At 48.1% G+C, this 17,640-nt stretch overlaps 3 protein-coding genes and 1 long non-coding RNA gene across 6 annotated transcripts; 1 reads left to right on the top strand and 3 right to left on the bottom strand.

Annotated features, from left to right (window-relative positions):
- On the top strand, positions 1–3,517 carry LOC119194719 (cytochrome P450 2K1-like). The gene is made up of 9 exons (XM_037449035.2): positions 1–332; positions 409–571; positions 665–814; positions 900–1,060; positions 1,214–1,393; positions 1,736–1,877; positions 1,955–2,139; positions 2,418–2,559; positions 2,637–3,517. Exons 1-9 carry the CDS (start codon positions 126–128, stop codon positions 2,825–2,827), a joined length of 1,521 nt encoding a protein of 506 aa, XP_037304932.2. The 5' UTR covers positions 1–125; the 3' UTR covers positions 2,828–3,517.
- A 45-nt stretch (positions 3,518–3,562) lies between these two features.
- On the bottom strand, positions 3,563–4,123 carry LOC134107818 (uncharacterized). The gene is made up of 3 exons (XR_009942811.1): positions 4,039–4,123; positions 3,831–3,902; positions 3,563–3,735 (listed from the first exon to the last, which is right to left on the bottom strand). It is a non-coding gene; the product is annotated as an uncharacterized LOC134107818 (long non-coding RNA).
- Positions 4,124–5,460: 1,337 nt separating this feature from the next.
- On the bottom strand, positions 5,461–6,742 carry LOC119194721 (uncharacterized). Its single transcript, XM_037449038.2, has 4 exons — positions 6,549–6,742; positions 6,008–6,325; positions 5,664–5,942; positions 5,461–5,582 (listed from the first exon to the last, which is right to left on the bottom strand). The coding sequence occupies exons 1-4, from the start codon at positions 6,601–6,603 to the stop codon at positions 5,461–5,463; spliced, it is 774 nt and encodes a 257-aa protein (XP_037304935.2). The 5' UTR covers positions 6,604–6,742.
- Positions 6,743–12,913: 6,171 nt separating this feature from the next.
- On the bottom strand, positions 12,914–17,638 carry flvcr1 (FLVCR choline and heme transporter 1). Of its 3 annotated transcripts, none has more exons than XM_062559696.1 (11): positions 16,949–17,638; positions 16,557–16,701; positions 16,294–16,434; positions 16,062–16,129; positions 15,512–15,621; positions 15,026–15,133; positions 14,836–14,941; positions 14,637–14,748; positions 14,462–14,529; positions 13,994–14,097; positions 12,914–13,944 (listed from the first exon to the last, which is right to left on the bottom strand). In XM_062559696.1, the coding sequence occupies exons 1-10, from the start codon at positions 17,609–17,611 to the stop codon at positions 13,999–14,001; spliced, it is 1,620 nt and encodes a 539-aa protein (XP_062415680.1). In that variant the 5' UTR covers positions 17,612–17,638; the 3' UTR covers positions 12,914–13,944; positions 13,994–13,998. The 3 variants fall into 3 exon arrangements, with proteins under 3 accessions (XP_062415680.1, XP_037305860.2, XP_037305859.2); XM_037449963.2 differs by having other exon boundaries at positions 12,914–13,943; positions 14,001–14,097; XM_037449962.2 differs by lacking the exons at positions 12,914–13,944; positions 13,994–14,097 and adding an exon at positions 14,109–14,422.
- Positions 17,639–17,640: the final 2 nt, after the last annotated feature.

Genomic DNA, 17,640 nt, shown 5'->3' with positions numbered 1-17,640 from the left:
CTTGTGGGATGTTGCCCTCACTGGCAGCTACGAGAAGATAGACAACACCAGCCGAACCTCCACAGAGCGAAAGGTTTGCGCGAAGCATCGGCACACAGGCAGGGGGTACCTTTTCTTTGGAAGTCATGGGGATTGTAGACCAGGTCCTCGAGTCTGCCAGCTCTGCCTCCCTGTTGGGGGTTCTGCTGGTCCTCCTCCTCGTCTACCTCGCCTCCTCTTTCAGCCTCGGCTCCCCGAAGGACAGGAAGGAACCTCCAGGGCCAACGCCGCTCCCTCTGATCGGGAACCTGCTGCAGCTGGACCTCAAGAGACCCTACAACACCTTGCTGAAGGTAAGAGCGGCTCCCATTGGCTGGTTGGTGGTTTTCTGTCTCCTGGTTGTCATGACATCATGCCGCCTTTTGTCAGCTTTCCAAGAAGTATGGATCAGTGTTCACCGTCTACATGGGACCTGAAAAAGTGGTGGTCCTCGCTGGATACAAGACGGTGAAGGAGGCGCTTGTGAACCGTGCCGATGAGTTTGGAGACAGACAAGCGATGCGGATCATACATGAATCCAATCAAGGACACGGTAACCAAAAGCTGTCCCCAGATACCTTCATGTTTATTTCAGCAGACAGGCAGACATGAATGAAGTCACGTTGCTGCGCTGCTTCTTCCTCAGGGGTTATCTGGTCCAACGGGGACTCGTGGAAGGACATGAGGCGCTTTGCTTTGACCAACCTGAGAGACTTCGGGATGGGCAAGAGGGCGAGCGAGGACAAAATCATTGAGGAGTGTGAACACCTCATTGAAGTCTTTAAGAAACATAAAGGTGCATTTTTTATTAGAAGAGCGTGAGAAGCAACACTTCGTCAACCCTCTTGACATTGATTTGTTGCCCTTTTCCCTTTGGACAGGAGAACCTTTTGATACAACCCAGCCGATGAACTACGCGGTCTCCAACATCATCTGCTCCATCGTGTATGGCAGCAGGTTTGAATACGACGACCCACAGTTCACATCGCTGGTGGATCGGACGAACAGAACCATTCAACTCGTGGGCTCCCCGTCAATACAGGTTTTACTCTTATAAAGCTTAGACTTGCATGACGGCAAACCTTAAATAAAAAATACTGCTGAACTAAATAAGAAGAAAGAAATTATATTACATATAGACATTTATTGTTTAAATTTCAGTGTATATATGGTATATTTATGTATTTTTTCATAGTTGTATAACCTGTTCCCGTGGATCGGTAAATGGATTGCCAATAAGAAAGAGGTGGAGACTATGATTTCTGCCAACAAGAAGCAGAACTTACAGCTGTTCAGCCGCCTGAAGGAGACTCTCAACCCGCTGATGTGCAGAGGCTTCGTGGACGCGTTTCTAGTCCGAAAGCAAAATCTGGAGGTTGGGAAAATATATATTATCACACAGCATGCCTATTGATGCTAACATGTGGGTTTAACAAAGGGTGCTTGAATTCAATTGGACTTTTGTGGTGCCTCTATTTTCTGCAATCATTTTTGCATGAAAGCGTGGTGGAGCTAAAGGGCTAGCACGCTGCTTAGCTCATATAGGGCCTCTCTTCATCTCTGTAGTACTGCTAGCCTTGCAGCTGAGGTGGTTAGCACAAGGTTAAGAAGCTCAACTATAATTGAAAACAAAAAATGCTTCAGTCAGTGAATAATGTAACGTATCAAGAACTGGGTCCGATTTGTTTGAATAGGTGTACTCATTGATTACCTGCAGGAATCTGAGAACACCAACAGTCACTTCAACGATGAGAACCTCATGCAGACGGTTCTCAACCTGTTTGCTGCCGGCACCGACACAACTGCAACCACCCTGCGATGGGGGCTTCTGTTCATGATCAAGAATCCAAATATACAAGGCAAGGACATAAAGACACCAACGAACCAACAGTTCACAATTCATCTTTAATAAATGATGACATGTTTGTGGCCCCAGACCGGGTCCGCGAGGAGCTGAGCGCGGTGGTGGGGAGTCGCCAGGTGCAGGTGGAGGACAGGAAGAAGCTGCCCTTCACCGACGCCGTCATCCACGAGACTCAGAGGCTGGCCAACATCGTCCCCATGGCGATTCCTCACAGAACCACCCAGGACCTGACCTTCCAGGGTCACTTCATCAAGAAGGTCAGACTGAGAAAAAAACCTTGTAGTGTAATAATGAAATAGTAAACTTTCATTTGGTTTGCTTGGGTGTATCTATGGCAACTGAGGCTGGTTCCTGTGTGGTTTGCAGTGGGTAAACATCAGGGTCCAAAAGCATAAAACCGACTACATAAAAAGAAACAATCATTAACGGGGAATTATTGGCTCCAATTCAATAAAACATTTCTGTGACGTATTTTATGCCGTTTTAAAAGCTATTGTTTGGAATACTGTTCTAAACTAACGTCTGGTGGTCACAGGGCACCACGGTGTTTCCTCTCCTGACGTCCGTCCTGTACGACGAGAGCGAGTGGGAGGAGCCACACAGCTTTCACCCCGCCCACTTCCTGGATAAGGACGGGAAGTTCATCAAGCGAGACGCCTTCATGCCTTTCTCCGCAGGTGGGTGAATCCCCCCCCCTCCCCGGCTCTTCTCGGTGGTCTCGTCTGTCTTCCTTCACCCGTGGTGTCTCCTGCAGGCCGCAGGGTTTGTCTCGGGGAGAGTCTGGCCAGGATGGAGCTCTTCATCTTCTTCAGCACCCTGGTGCAGCGCTTCCGTTTCACTGCTTCGCCCGGGGTCTCCGTGGAGGAGCTGGACCTGACCCCCCGCGTGGGCTTCACCCTCAACCCCTCGACCCACAAAGTGTGCGCCGTTCCCTTTGATGTGTGAGGATTTACATCATTTAAGAAGCACATTTATCATCAGACTTGTGAATCTGACCCAGTAGAAGGTTTTCTGTGTGTCCACTCGGCCGTTTAAATGTCGCGAAAATGCTGAGCAATGAAAATCATTTGGATTAGCAGATTAATATTGAAAAAATGATGCAGCTTTAAATAAAAGCTTCTATTTTAAAGACCAGTAAAAAATACTGTCAGCTTCTCAAAACTTTGTTCTGGCCCCAAAACACGAGGAGAAGGAGAGCGTGAAGGTTTAAAAAGTGTTTCAAAGAGCTGAAACACCAGTTCGCTCGAGTCTGAATTGTTCATCAAGTAGCTCCGATGCACATGTGCAGAGAACTATTTGGAAAATGGCTCTCTTTTAACTGCAATATAGAAAAGTATAAGTCAGATGAACTCAATAAACTTAAAGGTGCTTCCCTCACTGTAAGCTGTAGATCCACCGGAGAAACTCTACAACAAATTAACTTTATTCACAATGTTTATGACTAATGTGTAACAGAAAACAGGCCTCCTGACTCCTGGTTAATGTGTATGTGTAATGTGCACATATGTATGTATAGAACCAAAAAAAGAAAGAAAGAATGATCTGCAGATTTTTTTCTTTATGTCTATAAGTAAAGGAACAACAGTGCTTTCACATTTAAAGATTGTATGTACTTGTACGTCTTCATAATAAACAGCCCAACAGGTTGCAGTGGAATAAAACAACCTTCAACACGAACCAGCAGACAATGTTTGATCAGGAAGCTGAAGGCGCTAAGAGGCCAAAGCACCCTGACACCAGGGTGTATGAACTTATTTGGGTTTTCTGACACGTCGGAGGCTGCTGGGAACGTCGTCGGCTTCTTTCTTCCCCAGAGTATTGACCGTAGAATATGTCACCTCCTCCTCTTTGACCTGGGTGACACAAACCGGAGGTTTTAACTCAGACGTTAATGTTTCATTCCAAAATGACGGGTCAGGGTTCTGCAGAGTTCTGTGAGGTCACTCACCTTTGTGCAAGGAGGGGCCTGTGGAGGAGAATGGCTCAGAGTCAGGTAGGTCAGATCAATCCCAGGCTCATCCTGAGAGGTTTATAAAGAACAGACATTTACCTCCTACATCTGTGTGGTCACATTACTGCTTCTGGCCACCAGTGGCAGCAGTGAGCACCGGTTTAATAGGCTCAGTAATCTAGTGAGTCACTCTACATGCACCTACAGCAATGGGACATTCACTCACAGCGGGTTGACTCAGTTTCGAAAAACATCTGGAACAAAAGAAAACATTTTAAAAGATAAGTCTTCAAGTATAATTTTGTACATGATACAATCCAGCGAGGTGCTTCCCCGCAAAACCTGATCCCATCATCTGCTTCATGGTCTGTTTTACCCTAAGTGGACCATAATCCACTAAATAAACGTCATGCAGTATTGAAGAAGCCTTAAAACTGAGACCATAAACTCATGTTTACAATGTTTACTGAGGGAATAAATCAATAGAGTAGAGTCATTTCCTCATAGACGTCTATGGGTGCAGAGGATCGCCCCCTACTGGTCACTACACAGAAGTAGAGTCATTTCCTCATAGACGTCTATGGGTGCAGAGGAGTCGCCCCCTGCTGGTCACTACACAGAAGTAGAGTCATTTCCTCATAGACGTCTATGGGTGCAGAGGAGTCGCCCCCTGCTGGTCAATACACAGAAGTAGAGTCATTTCCTCATAGACGTCTATGGGAGCAGAAGAGTCGCCCCCTGCTGGTCAATACACAGAAGTAGAGTCATTTCCTCATAGACGTCTATGGGAGCAGAGGAGTCGCCCCCTGCTGGTCACTACACAGAAGTAGAGTCATTTCCTCATAGACGTCTATGGGAGCAGAGGATCGCCCCCTACTGGTCACTACACAGAAGTAGAGTCATTTCCTCATAGACGTCTATGGGAGCAGAGGAGTCGCCCCCTGCTGGTCACTACACAGATGTAGAGTAATTTCCTCATAGACGTCAATGGGAGCAGAAGAGTCGCCCCCTGCTGGTCACTACACAGAAGAAGAGTCATTTCCTCATAGACGTCTATGGGAGCAGAGGAGTCGCCCCCTGCTGGTCACTACACAGAAGTAGAGTCATTTCCTCATAGACGTCTATGGGAGCAGAGGAGTCGCCCCCTGCTGGTCACTACACAGAAGTAGAGTCCTTTCCTCATAGATGTCTATGGGAGCAGAGGAGTCGCCCCCTGCTGGTCACTACACAGAAGTAGAGTCATTTCCTCATAGACGTCAATGGGAGCAGAAGAGTCGCCCCCTGCTGGTCACTACACAGAAGAAGAGTCATTTCCTCATAGACGTCTATGGGAGCAGAGGAGTCGCCCCCTGCTGGTCACTACACAGAAGTAGAGTCATTTCCTCATAGACGTCTATGGGAGCAGAGGAGTCGCCCCCTGCTGGTCAGCAGAGAGAAAGCATGAAGCTTTGGCTTATGTCAGTAGAACAGCATTATTCTGTTCTTTCAAAGACAGTGGCCTTCCTTCAGTGTCCTGATGAATGAAGGATGGAGGAGTAGGACTATGCCATCCATTTATGGTTTGTGTCGACCTCTGGTCACATATAACGTTCCATTTGACAGCTTATCACATCATATATAGAAGGAGCTACTGACCCTCTGTCCGTGTGGATCTCTTCCTGTATTTGAGGAGAACTGCAAGCATGACGACCAGGACGCCCACCGCCCCAACCGCGGCGGCCACGGGGATGATGATGGAGCGCCGGTCATCTGTGGTCAGAAATGTATCTCATGTCTAAGGACAGCGGTTTGAAAACATGACGCTTCTGAACGTATCTCCTCATGAGGTACCTGAGAAGTCAGGTGTGTAATCGGCCTCTATCGCCACCTTATTGCTGTCGACGAACTGGCAGGTGTACTTCCTGTTGGCTCCGGCCTGCCGCCTCACGGTCACCATGGAGACGCAACCCGTCTGCCCGAGGAGGGTGTGGCCGGCGGCCTCGGCCTGCAGCTGCGTCCCCGCCTCGTCCCGCCAGCGGAGGCTCCCCGGACGGCAGGCGAGGTCATGGCGCCTCCACAGGGTGCAGCGCAGGGTGACCTCGCCGACCCCCCCGGGCTCAGAGGGAGAGACTGAGAGGAGACATGAGGGTTAGTAGTGAGGGGGGGAGACAGGAGATGAAGGAAATGAGCCTCACCCGTCATGACGCTGAGGGACACCTGTTCGTCCCGGTTATCGCCCCGGCCCTGACGGCAGGTGTAGACGCCGGCGTCCTCGGCCGTGACGTTCATGATGACCAAAGAGCACCTGGAGTCCAGGTTCAACCGGGAGGCCTGAGCAGACCTTCCATCCACCGCTCCGCTCTTAACCACCGATGAAGACTTTTGCAGATTCATGTTGTAAATCCAGGAGACCAAAGAGCACGTTGTGTCCCTGGGCGATGCGTTGAGACAAGACAGAAGGACATCCTGTCCACCCCGGAAGTAGAGAGACGTGAATGTCCTGCAGGTAACCGCTGGAGGGAAAAGAGAGAAATGACACATGAGAACTGTTCATTATTATACAGCTAATATGACTCTATATATATGAACATATATGATGTACTTTAAATGATAATGTAAGACAGATCAGGAAGCCGACTGAGTTACACGTATTACAAAATAACACAACCCTGGTTTGCTTTTGTAGATATTTCACAATATCCTTCATCTTTTAACATGAGGGAGAGGATGCTGTACCTTGGATCTGAAGCTGTGACGTGAGGATGAAGAGCAGCAGAGCCTCGGGGTCCATGTCTGTCGTTTCAGGCGTTTCTCCTCCTCTGTGAGGCGGCTGGTTCCTTTCTGTGGACGGAGGACAGAAACGGACCTGAGAAACACTTCCGTGTCCTGAACAGAACGCACACGACGGCTTCCACACAAAATAAACTTCAACCTGATGAGTCATTTCATAAATGTCTTCAGCAGAAAGCGATACCGAGTTTTAAATGACTGGAGGTACATTTAAAGTAAGTTAAAGCCGGTCAAAGTAGACATTACAGCAACATGTGTGTGTTTCAATGTGTGTACATTGACTCCTTTTGATTCTGCCTCCCTTCTGTCAGTCCCACACGTGATTAAGACGTTAAACACACGATCAGTTTTTTACAATCAAACCGTCTTGAGTTTGATTCCTGAGAGCTGCGTTGCTTTGGAAATGTCCTCATCTTTTATTTTGTAATTTCCGTGTGTGGTGTAATCAGAAGAGGAAGTGGAGCCTCACAGTGTGCACGCTGGCACTCATCTTAAAGTATGTCAGATTAACATCACACATGAAATACAGACTATGGGATGTGAGGACATGTGATACAACTGGGTGGAAATGTACGCTATTATTGCACTAGTGTTCCAGTGTGGCCGCTTTTATTGTGAAGGAGGAGATGGAAAGAGAGGAAGTGCTCGGAGCAGCGTGTTGTTCAATTATTAAGATGAAGTAAAGGCCCCCCAGCACAATGTCTTATTTTATAATGTTATGAGTATTTCATATATGATCCACGGCGCTATGGGATCGTTACGTTGAGGCGGATTCTGATTGAAAGGCGTTCAGTCGTCATCCAATAAAAAGCAGCTTCACACCTTTGACTTCCTCAGTCTTCTTCTTCTTCTTTTTCACTCTGAGACTGAACACGACGGTCCTTAAAGGTTCGCTTGGATGTCGGCGTCACAAATGCATCATGGGAAAGGACTCTTGAACTTGAGACTCAGCGTCTTGGTGCAGTTTGTTTGTTGCTCCATCAGATCATTAAAAGCAGAAAGGTGTAACTTTGAGTTCTGAGAGTTGAGTCAAACTGAACTGAATGAGAGGAAACAGTTTGAACCAAAAGGGTTAAATTGTCTCTGGTGTTAAATCCAGATGTTTGATGTCAGTGTGAACTTCACTCCTGCTCATGTCCGCCTTAAGAGTAAAAAAAGCATCAAGTGACGTATGAGAGACGAGAGGGACGAGGAAGTGACTCTTTATCAACAAGAGGAAGTAGATTCAACATTTGTCTTTAAGACGAAGACGCAGAGAGACGAGTAGAGGACACAGAGAGACGAGTAGAAGACACAGAGAGACGAGTAGAGGACACAGAGAGACGAGTAGAGGACACGGAGAGACGAGTAGAGGACACAGAGAGACGAGTAGAAGACACAGAGAGACGAGTAGAGGACACAGAGAGACGAGTAGAGGACACAGAGAAACGAGTAGAGGACACAGAGAGACGAGTAGAAGACGCAGAGAGACGAGTAGAAGACACAGAGAGACAAGTAGAGGACACAGAGAAACGAGTAGAGGACACAGAGAGACGAGTAGAAGACGCAGAGAGACGAGTAGAAGACACAGAGAGACGAGTAGAAGACACAGAGAGACGAGTAGAAGACACAGAGAGACGAGTAGAGGACACAGAGAGACGAGTAGAAGACACAGAGAGACGAGTAGAAGACACAGAGAGACGAGTAGAGGACACAGAGAGACGAGTAGAGGACACAGAGAGACGAGTAGAAGACACAGAGAGACGAGTAGAAGACACAGGGAGACGAGTAGAGGACACAGAGAGACGAGTAGAGGACACAGAGAGACGAGTAGAGGACACAGAGAGACGAGTAGAGGACACAGAGAGACGAGTAGAAGACACAGAGAGACGAGTAGAGGACACAGAGAGACGAGTAGAGGACACAGAGAGACGAGTAGAGGACACAGAGAGACGAGAGACGCAGAGGAACCATGGCTGAATTGGGAGGGATTGAAAGCTGTTTGTTCCTGATTGTGATGCTTCAGTTTGCAGGTAAGAACACATAGAATGTGTGTATGACTACAGAAACACTAGAAAGATCATTTACTAATGGATGAATGTTATTTAGAAGCAAAGCTTCATTTAAAGAAGACACACAAGTAGTCTGTTTGTTTCCAGCAGGTGAATCGTGACTTTAATGAACTCTTAGAAACCAACAATGAGGCACATTTGTAAACTGTTGTTGTGTCTAAAATGATCTTCACACTGACACTAAAAGTCATGTTTTATTTCTCCTTGTTCCTTTTACTTCTCTCTCATCTTCTTAAAGCAGCAACAGGACAACGTCTCACTGTCAGAGATGGAGATGAAGTCACTTTGCCTTGTGACACTGTGACTGAGGACCAGAACAACTGTGACTCTACTGAGTGGATCTTCTATCCTTCAATAAGTGGATCAGGAGTAGATCTGGTTAAAAACGGGCAGATTGTTAAAAAAGCCAAAGATAAATCAGACAGACTGAGTGTTTCACAGAACTGTTCTCTGGTCATCAAGAAGGTCACAGATGTAGATGCTGGTCTTTATTACTGCAGACCAGGAGGACAATATGAAGATGCTCTGGTTCTTCTGTCTGTTGTTTCCAGTGAGTATTTACATCATAATGTTTATAAACTGTCGTATCAGATTAATTTGCTGAAACATTATAATAATAATGATTTTAGTGTTTAAGTTCCTCTTCTTTCTCTCATAATGTCTCCGTCTCCACCAGTGACTGAAGAGAAGATCAGAGACGATGTGACGTTAAGATGCTCTGTGAGGATATTTGATCGATGTCCAAACACAGTGAAGTGGACGAATGGTGGTCAAGATGTGGACAAAGACAACAAAGACATTAAGACATCACAGTCTTCCTGCTTCGCCTCTGTGTCCTTTAAGACTTCTCATTTAATAACGAGCTTCACTTCATTGAAGTGTGAAGTGACCGATGGGGACAAAGTGATGAAGTTTTCTCTCAGGAATTCTCCCTCAGGTGATGAAACAGGTGAGAAGATTCTGACGTCACATCATTTCAGCTTTTTTCTGGATTTTAAGTTTTATTTAGTTGAATCGTGTTCATTTGTTCAGGTGAAGACACAAAAACAACAACTGAAGAGGACACAAAAACAGGAGACACCACGACAACTTCTACACAAAGAAGTGACTCTACATGTTGTGTCTTTATGTGGAATCTCTCTTCATTACGTGATAACATTGTGATTGATTGAGGATAAATTAGCTCTTTATAATCCAACATCTTTCTGTCTCTCGTCTCCTGGAGTCTAAAAGCTTTGAGGAACAATGTTTTCATTTCTTCCTGGTTGCAGTCTGGTGGAAGTTGGTCCTTCTCTGCGTTGGATTAGCAGCACTCATCATCACAGTTGTAGCCGTCAACATGTGGGCGAGAGTCAAAGGTGAAGAACGTTCTCATGTGGAATCTGACAAGAGAGGATTTCTGCTGGTGAAACTAAAGCGACTCTTTCTTTTGTCTCCAGAGAGGAGGACACAGACGGAGGAACACGCTGTGAGTTTAAACAACTTCATGATGAAACGCTTCAGTACTTCATGACCTTCTCATCGAGTCCTTCTTCACTCCAACACGAGTGGCTTTAGAGGTTCTTCATGCTGTGAGATCCCAGAGTTCACCTCCACACGTTAAAAGCTTTAGAAACAAGCTAATCATTGATTCATTGTCCAAGTTGGTTCACTTTGACTCTTCATTAAGTTCTTAGCTGCAGCTTTGAAGCTTCTGCACACGTATGAAGATCTTTTCCTTTGCCTCCACTCGGCTCTCAAAGAGGCCGACAGCTGAGCCGGCGGCTAGCAGCTAACGGTGCTAACAGCCCTACCAATGCTAGCAGAGCTAGCACGTAGCCACTGAGCTCACAGTGTCCCCGTGAGGGGGCACCGCAGGGTGGATGCTACATGGAGGGTGGAGCAGTGGACGCCTCCACGTCAGAGAGGTGGGGCTGTAAAGTGTGGCTTTGATTGTGTTGTTTCTCACAGGTGCGTTTTGATGCAGAAGATGACGCAGTGAACTATGAGAACATGAGACCTGCTGATGGAGTTTGACCAACACGTCTGCAGATCAGCTCCATCACCATCTCCATGGTGTCCCAGCTGCTGGTGTGGAGCCAGATGTTCTCCTTCATTGGGCTACTGAGGTCCAGTACTGATCAATCGTTCTCACGTCACTGGTCAAACATGTCGAGCATTTATCAGAAACACAAGAAAACATTTGCTTCATTTCTCTCATTTTTTTAGGCTTGTTTTGAAAGGGTCTCATTATTTTAGTTTGTTGTCTTTGTAAAAATGTTTCTGTGCTCACAACTCAACAGCTGGATTTTAACTTAATGTAACAGGAAACAAGATTAAACTCTTAAGTTCATTTAGTCTTTCAGTTGATTTTACTGTTTCTGCTTGTTTTTTAAACTTTGGGGACTAAAGCTCAGTTTCATTTCTGAGTCAGTTTCAAACCATTTTTAATGAACATTTCTGTGAACATATTGTTGTGATATTAATGCATTTTAACCTGTTTTCAACCTGAGCACAAATAACTTGATCAACATTAATGAACATTAAAATCATTAAAAAGTCCAAAAATAGTTTTTTTAAATTCACTTAACCATCTTTAAATGGATCCCTGTTATTCTTCATCGTATGAATCTGATTCCTGAAGCTCTGAAGCTCCATGATTCTCGTATGTGAACTTTCTCTCTGCTGTTTCCTCTCTGAGCTTCGTGTCAAAGGTCGTCGCCCAACGAGCATCGTTGAGGAAGAATAAAAAGCCCTTGCATACAAGTTAATAAATGTGTTTCCAGTTGTTTTTCATTGACAGTATTGATCGATCCTTTGCCTTAAGATTGCAACGTTACTTTTAGCGGTAAGAAACAGTTTTCATATTTAATTTGAATTAAAAGTGAAGGTGGTGAAGGTGAAGTGCTCTGTGACTGATGGACGGTGTGGACACACACTGAAGTGGCTCAAAGAGGGAAGTCAGACTGAAGTGATGACATCACATGTCTGTTCAGCCTCACAACACGTGTGTGTGTGTCTCAGTAGTGTGAGAGTGTAGGGGGGGGGGGGGGGGTCCTCATCTACCTGCATGTTTTTCATTGATGTTGAGGTACAACACCTCCTGATGTCCACAGGGGGCGCTCTTGTGCTTCTCTTCTGAAAACAGAGTCAAAACTACATTCTACAAGAGGCACTGACTCTTTCAAAGTCAGATTCACAAATATATGAATTCAACAAAGTAGCATGAATTCCGCATTGAACTGGCTGCGTGCACAGTGACTACTGACTTTTATAATAGAGGAAACCCAGCGCTCTGATTGGTTGAGAGTGAGTCACGGGGTGTACTGAATGGAGCCGTAATGTAATCTTACCTGTTTACGGTGATCAAACCGAATCATTGGAGTTTGTAGCTCGGTGGCGATCGTCCGGGGGACGTCGTGAGCGATGAGGATGAACGAGACGCACAAATTAATGTCCATCTCTAATCATCAAACAACTTTCGGTGCTAGGCAACAAACGTGAACGTGTACTTGGCTGTTGCAAAGCAAGTTTTGTGTGTTTTCAGGACTGATGATGTGCACTTGACGTGCGCTACTTGACTGTTTTAGCTAGCACGTGCTAACTATGCTACCTGTCCGTGGTACGTGAAGAAAAGCAGCAGCAGAAGGAGCCTGTGTGCTCAACACGCCCCCTTCAGGCAGACGGAGGTACTGACCCAGCCTCCAGCGGTGAGACGCAGGAAGGGAGGCGCACAGTCCAGCTGCCTCCTCACCGCTTATTCACTGCTTAACAAGACCAACATACGTGAAATACAGGACCCAGACCATGTGAGGACATGTGATACAACTGTACAAACATTACATTGGTGACACATAGAGACAATAATCACACTTCTATCACAAATCAGTGGACATATTGGAACATATTATATATATTATTTTGTGCAACAATCTGCTCAAATGTGATTATGCCTTCTGCAGTTTATGGTCACAGTGCAAGAGGATTAAAGAGTAAGGCAGACGATGTCTATCAAACACAAAGTGTGTATTCCTCCACATCAATGAGCCTTAATGTTCCTTCATTAGCATGAACACACACACACACACACACACACACACACACGTATGTTCCTGCTGCCCCAAAAATCAACTAGAGCAACAAATGTGGATCATCTGCAACATCAACCCCAACAAGTGGCCCCTTTCCTCCTGTTAGAAGCTGCTTTAGGAGGCGTTGTGTCACATGACGTTACTTTAATTTAAGTTTCCATTATTCAGATGAGAAGAACATGTGCGAGGACAGATTTCAATGAGTTTAATAAAATAAAGACCAAGAAATGTAAGATCTTCACTAGAAAAATGCGTCACACAAACATGAAACGGTTCTATAAGGCATGAAATAAATAAAGAAACAGAAGATTTAACTTGGCTCATAGAAAGTTACAAGTACGTAGTGACCGAATGAAGTGCTTCTCCTCTGATGTCATTATGTCAACAATTCACATCCTCACACAACGTATGACAACATCCTTTAATACAGTTCTTTAGATGATTCATCCTGAAATGGAACAGAAACCAATGTGCCGTTACGAAGGGGAACTGCTGCTGTGCGTCATTAAAGAAAAGCCACAACATGGAGCTCAAAATATAAAAGTCACTGAAACTAAAACAAAATATCTATCAGATACCAACACATAATAAAGTTAGTCTGTTATGTTTTACTTTGAGCCTGTTGTGTATGTCAAATAAACCTTTTGAAGTGGACTAATGTTGCATAAAGCTTCTCACTTTTATTCAAACAAATGGAGAAAAAAAAACTAAACTTTTAGTACTAAAGGGTTAAAGCTTCATGCAAGCACTGGTTTAATGAGGAAGCGTCTGTTGCTGAGCTCTATTGTCCTTCTCCTTGTTGCCCACTGGGTGACGCTGACCTTTCTGAAGGAACCTCAGAGGCTTCCGGAGGACTCGCTGTCATACATTCATGAGGATTAACACGGACAAAGAGCAGTTTGTGTGGACTCGTCCAGTCGGAGGCTCAGATCACCTTTCTGCGCTCGGTCCAATTCAAGTAGAGTCCAGAGGAGCCTGCAGGGTTTGTGGGAGGTTCCTTATGGAGACACCACACATGAGGCAACGCGCCCCCTGGAGTCCTTCCTCTGAACTGCAGACGGCCATGTGCAGCTTCTTCTGGATGCCTGATTGATTCCTTTCAAGTGTTTGGGGGGGGGGGGTTTGGGCCCGCCTTGAATCCACTATGGGGGGGGCGGGTGTCTGTGCTTGAGTGGACTTGGCGAACAAACCGCAATGAGGAGTCCCGGCGGGGAGACGTCCTCGGCGGGGAGACGTCCCGGCGGGGAGACGTCCCGGCGGGGAGACGTCCCGGCGTCACAGCGAGGTTTCCCTTGAGAAGCTGATCGAGGGCTCCAGTTTGACGCCGTTGGTCTGCTTCTCTGGGGCGGCGTCCTCGGGACACTCAGCGGGAAGCTGGGAGGGAGACAGAGACACATGGGATGTCCTCACTAGTCATGAGAGGCGGGACGAGGAAGGCGAGTGTGTGGTAGCTGTTGGTGGAGGTGGAAGGTGGAGAGACTCTTCTCAGGGAGGCAGAGGGGGGGTCAGGAATCCGTCTCGCCATAAGGTCACACCACGGGACAAATACTCAACAAAGGGACACTGTCCTCTCTGAAGCCCCCCCGGAGGGACAGAGAGAGACATAGAAATGATCTAAGATGTAGTCGGAGGGAAATCTGAAGCAAGGTGTGAGTCAAAGGGGCGTTTGGGCCGTGCTTCATGGAACATCACACAGTACCTGTGAAAAGAATCATTCCATGTTTGTGTGTGAACTCACTGCTTTCAAGTGGTTGTCATTCACCTCCATGTTGACGTTGTTTCTTTTCAGTTCTGACTTAATGAAAGCTGAAACACAAAGTAAAGAAATGATTACACCTGACATTTTGTTTTGAAAGGCACAAAAGAACCCACACATGTTCAAACACACACACACACACACACACACAGCCTACCCGTGAGCAGTATTCCCAGGAAGATCCAGGCGCAGAGGAAGAGGTTTCCAACCCTCGGGTTGTGGTTTGTTATCAGTTTGCCCTGAATCAGAGTGAAAATGATCCCAAAGATCTACACACACACACACACACACACACACACACACCAATGGTTAGCGGGTGATGGACAACAGCACCTCTTAGGGGACGGCGGAGGTACCTGAGCGAAGGCATTGAGGAGGCCCGAGGACGTGCCCTCCGACTCCGGGTAGGTGATCTCCACCCCGAACTCAAAGCCCAGAGGCAGGTAGCCCGTCATGAAGAACCTGCAACACAAGGTGTCAAACCCCGGACCACCTTCTCCTCCGGCTGCAGGGGGAGGAAATGAGGCGGGATTCACAGACTCGTACCCCAGAGCTCCAGCCGTGAAGAAGACCAGCAGGATGTTGAGGTTCAAGGTGAAGGTGAAGACCAGCATGCCCAGGAAGGACAGAATGTACACGATCAGCGTCGTCATCCTGTGAAGCACCACAGCGTCGTTCAGTCACTTTGATTGACAGTATTTCAGGGACCAATCAGAGGCTTCCTCTGCTTTGTTTTCCTCCCCCTTGCCTCATGAAAGAAACCCTCATTCTTTCATCTTCTTGATAATAACTACGGCGCTGGATTAGTTAAAATTCCTGTAATGAAACAACCATGTCTGGGGGGGGGGGGGGTGGGGGGGGGCGTACTTAAGTCCTTCAACTTGGGCGTCACCTCTATTGATCTCACAAAAGCATCTTAATCGACTCCTACACAACTGGGCCAAAAGTCCTGAAGCTGCATCCTCTCTCTAGACACGGCTTCGTCCATGTGTTGTCTCTCTGTGTGTGTGTGTGTGTGTGTGTGTGACCTACTTGTACATCTTGGTGTGGTCCAGCCACACGCCGCACAGGATGGAGCCGACCATTCCGGCCACCACCAGCGTCAGGCCGATCCTCCCCGCGTTCAGCTCCTGGTCCTGGTCCTGAGGACAGAGGACACGTGGAGGACAGATCCAGGTGGACCATGAGACAGTCACAAGTTGGGGTTTAGGGATTTGCAGTGTTTCTGCTGGGAGAGGGCTCTTAAGTCGCCTGAGAGTTTTAGAAGTTCATGCAAAGGTGAACATCTCTAAGCGTGTGTGTGTGTGTGTGTGTGTGTGTGTGTGTGTGTGTGTAGCAGGGATTGTGGGTATTGCTTAGATAAGCAGAAACTGAATCAGCCTTTCTGTCCATCTGTCAGCGTGAGAAAGAGGCTCCGTGTTTCTCTGTCGTTGACTGTGTGTGTGTGTGTGTGTGTGTGTGTGTGTGTGTGTCTGTGTGTGTGTGTGTGTAGCGATGGGCAGCAGGCATGCGTGAAACAGCTTCTAACACCTCTCTCTGGACCGAAGGTGACGTCGCAGGTGGACTATGGGTGTTTATGTACCTTGTAGCAGTCCATGATCATCTGGTTGAGGAGGGTGGAGACGGAGTAGAAGGAACCCGTCATGATGCCTGCAAGCACAAAGGTCCCACTGAGGTCACCCCTCATACCACTGGCATCGTTTATTATTTGATGTCCACTGGTCCCGTGTCCGGCCCCCCTGATTGGCTGTTGCTGAGCGACGGGGTGAGAGTGCATGACACACACACACACTCACACACACACACACACTGACCGTAGCTCACTAGCAGCAGCACGAACGCCTTGTTCCTCATCAGGTTGACGATGGAGCGCTTGTAGGAGTAATCCTCAGCGGGGGAGCTGGGCAGGACGGCCTGGGCGTGGCTGGGGGGGAGCAGAGGGCGGTCCTTGATCACTGTGGGACACAAGGGGGAGGAGGCATTCAGGTGCACGTCATTCATTCCAACCAGAGTACAGGTGTAATGCAACGTATTGTTACGTAGGTGTGTGTGTGTGTGTGCGTGTGTGTGTGTGTACCGATCACGGTGAGGATGAACAGGGCGGTGGAGACGGCGGCGGTGCCGTAGAACATGACGCTGATGTTGTGGCCCGTGAGTTCGATGTTGTCGGGCGTGTTGGGAACCAACACCGGGGGCAACAGGAAGCCAATGGCTGTTCCTAACTGAAGGGGGAGGGAGGGGGGGGGGGGTATCAACTACTGTTCGGTTCCATTATATTTCATTAACTATTTATTTCCTCCACACACTGCATCTCTCTTCCTCAAATGTCATGCTGTACTTTAAACGTAGTTAAAAGAAATAACCGCCATCAAAAGCGTTTTAAAACATAGTTGCGCATCAAAGTAATCCAAAGCACCACAATATTAAACACACAAATTACGTCGTGCACACACACACACACACACACACCTGGTTGCCCAGCACGGCCGTGGCGCACGCGGTGGAGACCTCGCGGGGGCCGAACCACACCGAGGCGATGCGCGAGGGCAGGCCGAGGATGAACACCTGCGCCACGGAGCAGATCACCTGCGCGCCCACGGTCACCGCGAACCGCGCGGGCCCGGCGCTCGCGCACTTCAGCCACGCGCCTGCGCAGTTGAGTCCGGCGCCCAGCAGGGCCGTGAGCCGCAGCCCCCTGCGGTCCAGCAGCCAGGTGGCCGGGAAGATGAGCGGCACGTAGACCGCCATGTAGACGATGGACAGCCAGTCCACCTTGTCGTTGGTCACGCCGTAGAAGCGCGCGAACACGTTGGCGATGATGCCGTACTGGATCCACTGGAAGGCGTTGACCAGCGACGACAGGCTGAACACCGCCAGCACGGCGAAGCGGCGCCGGGACAGCCCGGTCTCCGGCTCCGCTCCTCCCGCGCGGGGCAGCATCGCCTCGCTCTCATCCGGCGGCAGCTCCTTCTCCCGCTCGGCCTCCGCCTCCCCGGCCCCGCCCGTCGGCGCCGCCGCGTACGTCGGATCGGACGCTCCCCCCGGCTCCGGGGTCTTCCGGCCCCCCGCGACGTCGTCGAGTCCGCCGGTGTCCGCGCGCACATGTTCCTGCGCGAGCAAACCGGGGACCATGATGCCGGTGTTCACGCCTCCTCCCCCCC

The sequence above is a fragment of the Pungitius pungitius genome, chromosome 20, assembly GCF_949316345.1.
Source record: "Pungitius pungitius chromosome 20, fPunPun2.1, whole genome shotgun sequence".
Taxonomy (NCBI): Eukaryota; Metazoa; Chordata; class Actinopteri; order Perciformes; family Gasterosteidae; genus Pungitius; species Pungitius pungitius.
This window is presented reverse-complemented; position numbering and strand designations above follow the sequence as displayed.

Coding starts and splice junctions, on each gene's coding strand:
- LOC119194719 (XM_037449035.2), top strand. CDS start 126: ATGGGGATTGTAGACCAGGTCCTCGAGTCTGCCAGCTCTGCCTCCCTG. Junction 333..408: donor CCTACAACACCTTGCTGAAG/GTAAGAGCGGCT, acceptor GCCTTTTGTCAG/CTTTCCAAGAAGTATGGATC. Junction 1,394..1,735: donor TCCGAAAGCAAAATCTGGAG/GTTGGGAAAATA, acceptor GATTACCTGCAG/GAATCTGAGAACACCAACAG.
- LOC119194721 (XM_037449038.2), bottom strand. CDS start 6,603: ATGGACCCCGAGGCTCTGCTGCTCTTCATCCTCACGTCACAGCTTCAG. Junction 6,326..6,548: donor GTCACAGCTTCAGATCCAAG/GTACAGCATCCT, acceptor TTTTCCCTCCAG/CGGTTACCTGCAGGACATTC. Junction 5,583..5,663: donor TTACACACCTGACTTCTCAG/GTACCTCATGAG, acceptor TTCTGACCACAG/ATGACCGGCGCTCCATCATC.
- flvcr1 (XM_062559696.1), bottom strand. CDS start 17,611: ATGGTCCCCGGTTTGCTCGCGCAGGAACATGTGCGCGCGGACACCGGC. Junction 15,622..16,061: donor TGATCATGGACTGCTACAAG/GTACATAAACAC, acceptor CTCTGTCCTCAG/GACCAGGACCAGGAGCTGAA. Junction 14,749..14,835: donor TCCTCAATGCCTTCGCTCAG/GTACCTCCGCCG, acceptor GTGTGTGTGTAG/ATCTTTGGGATCATTTTCAC.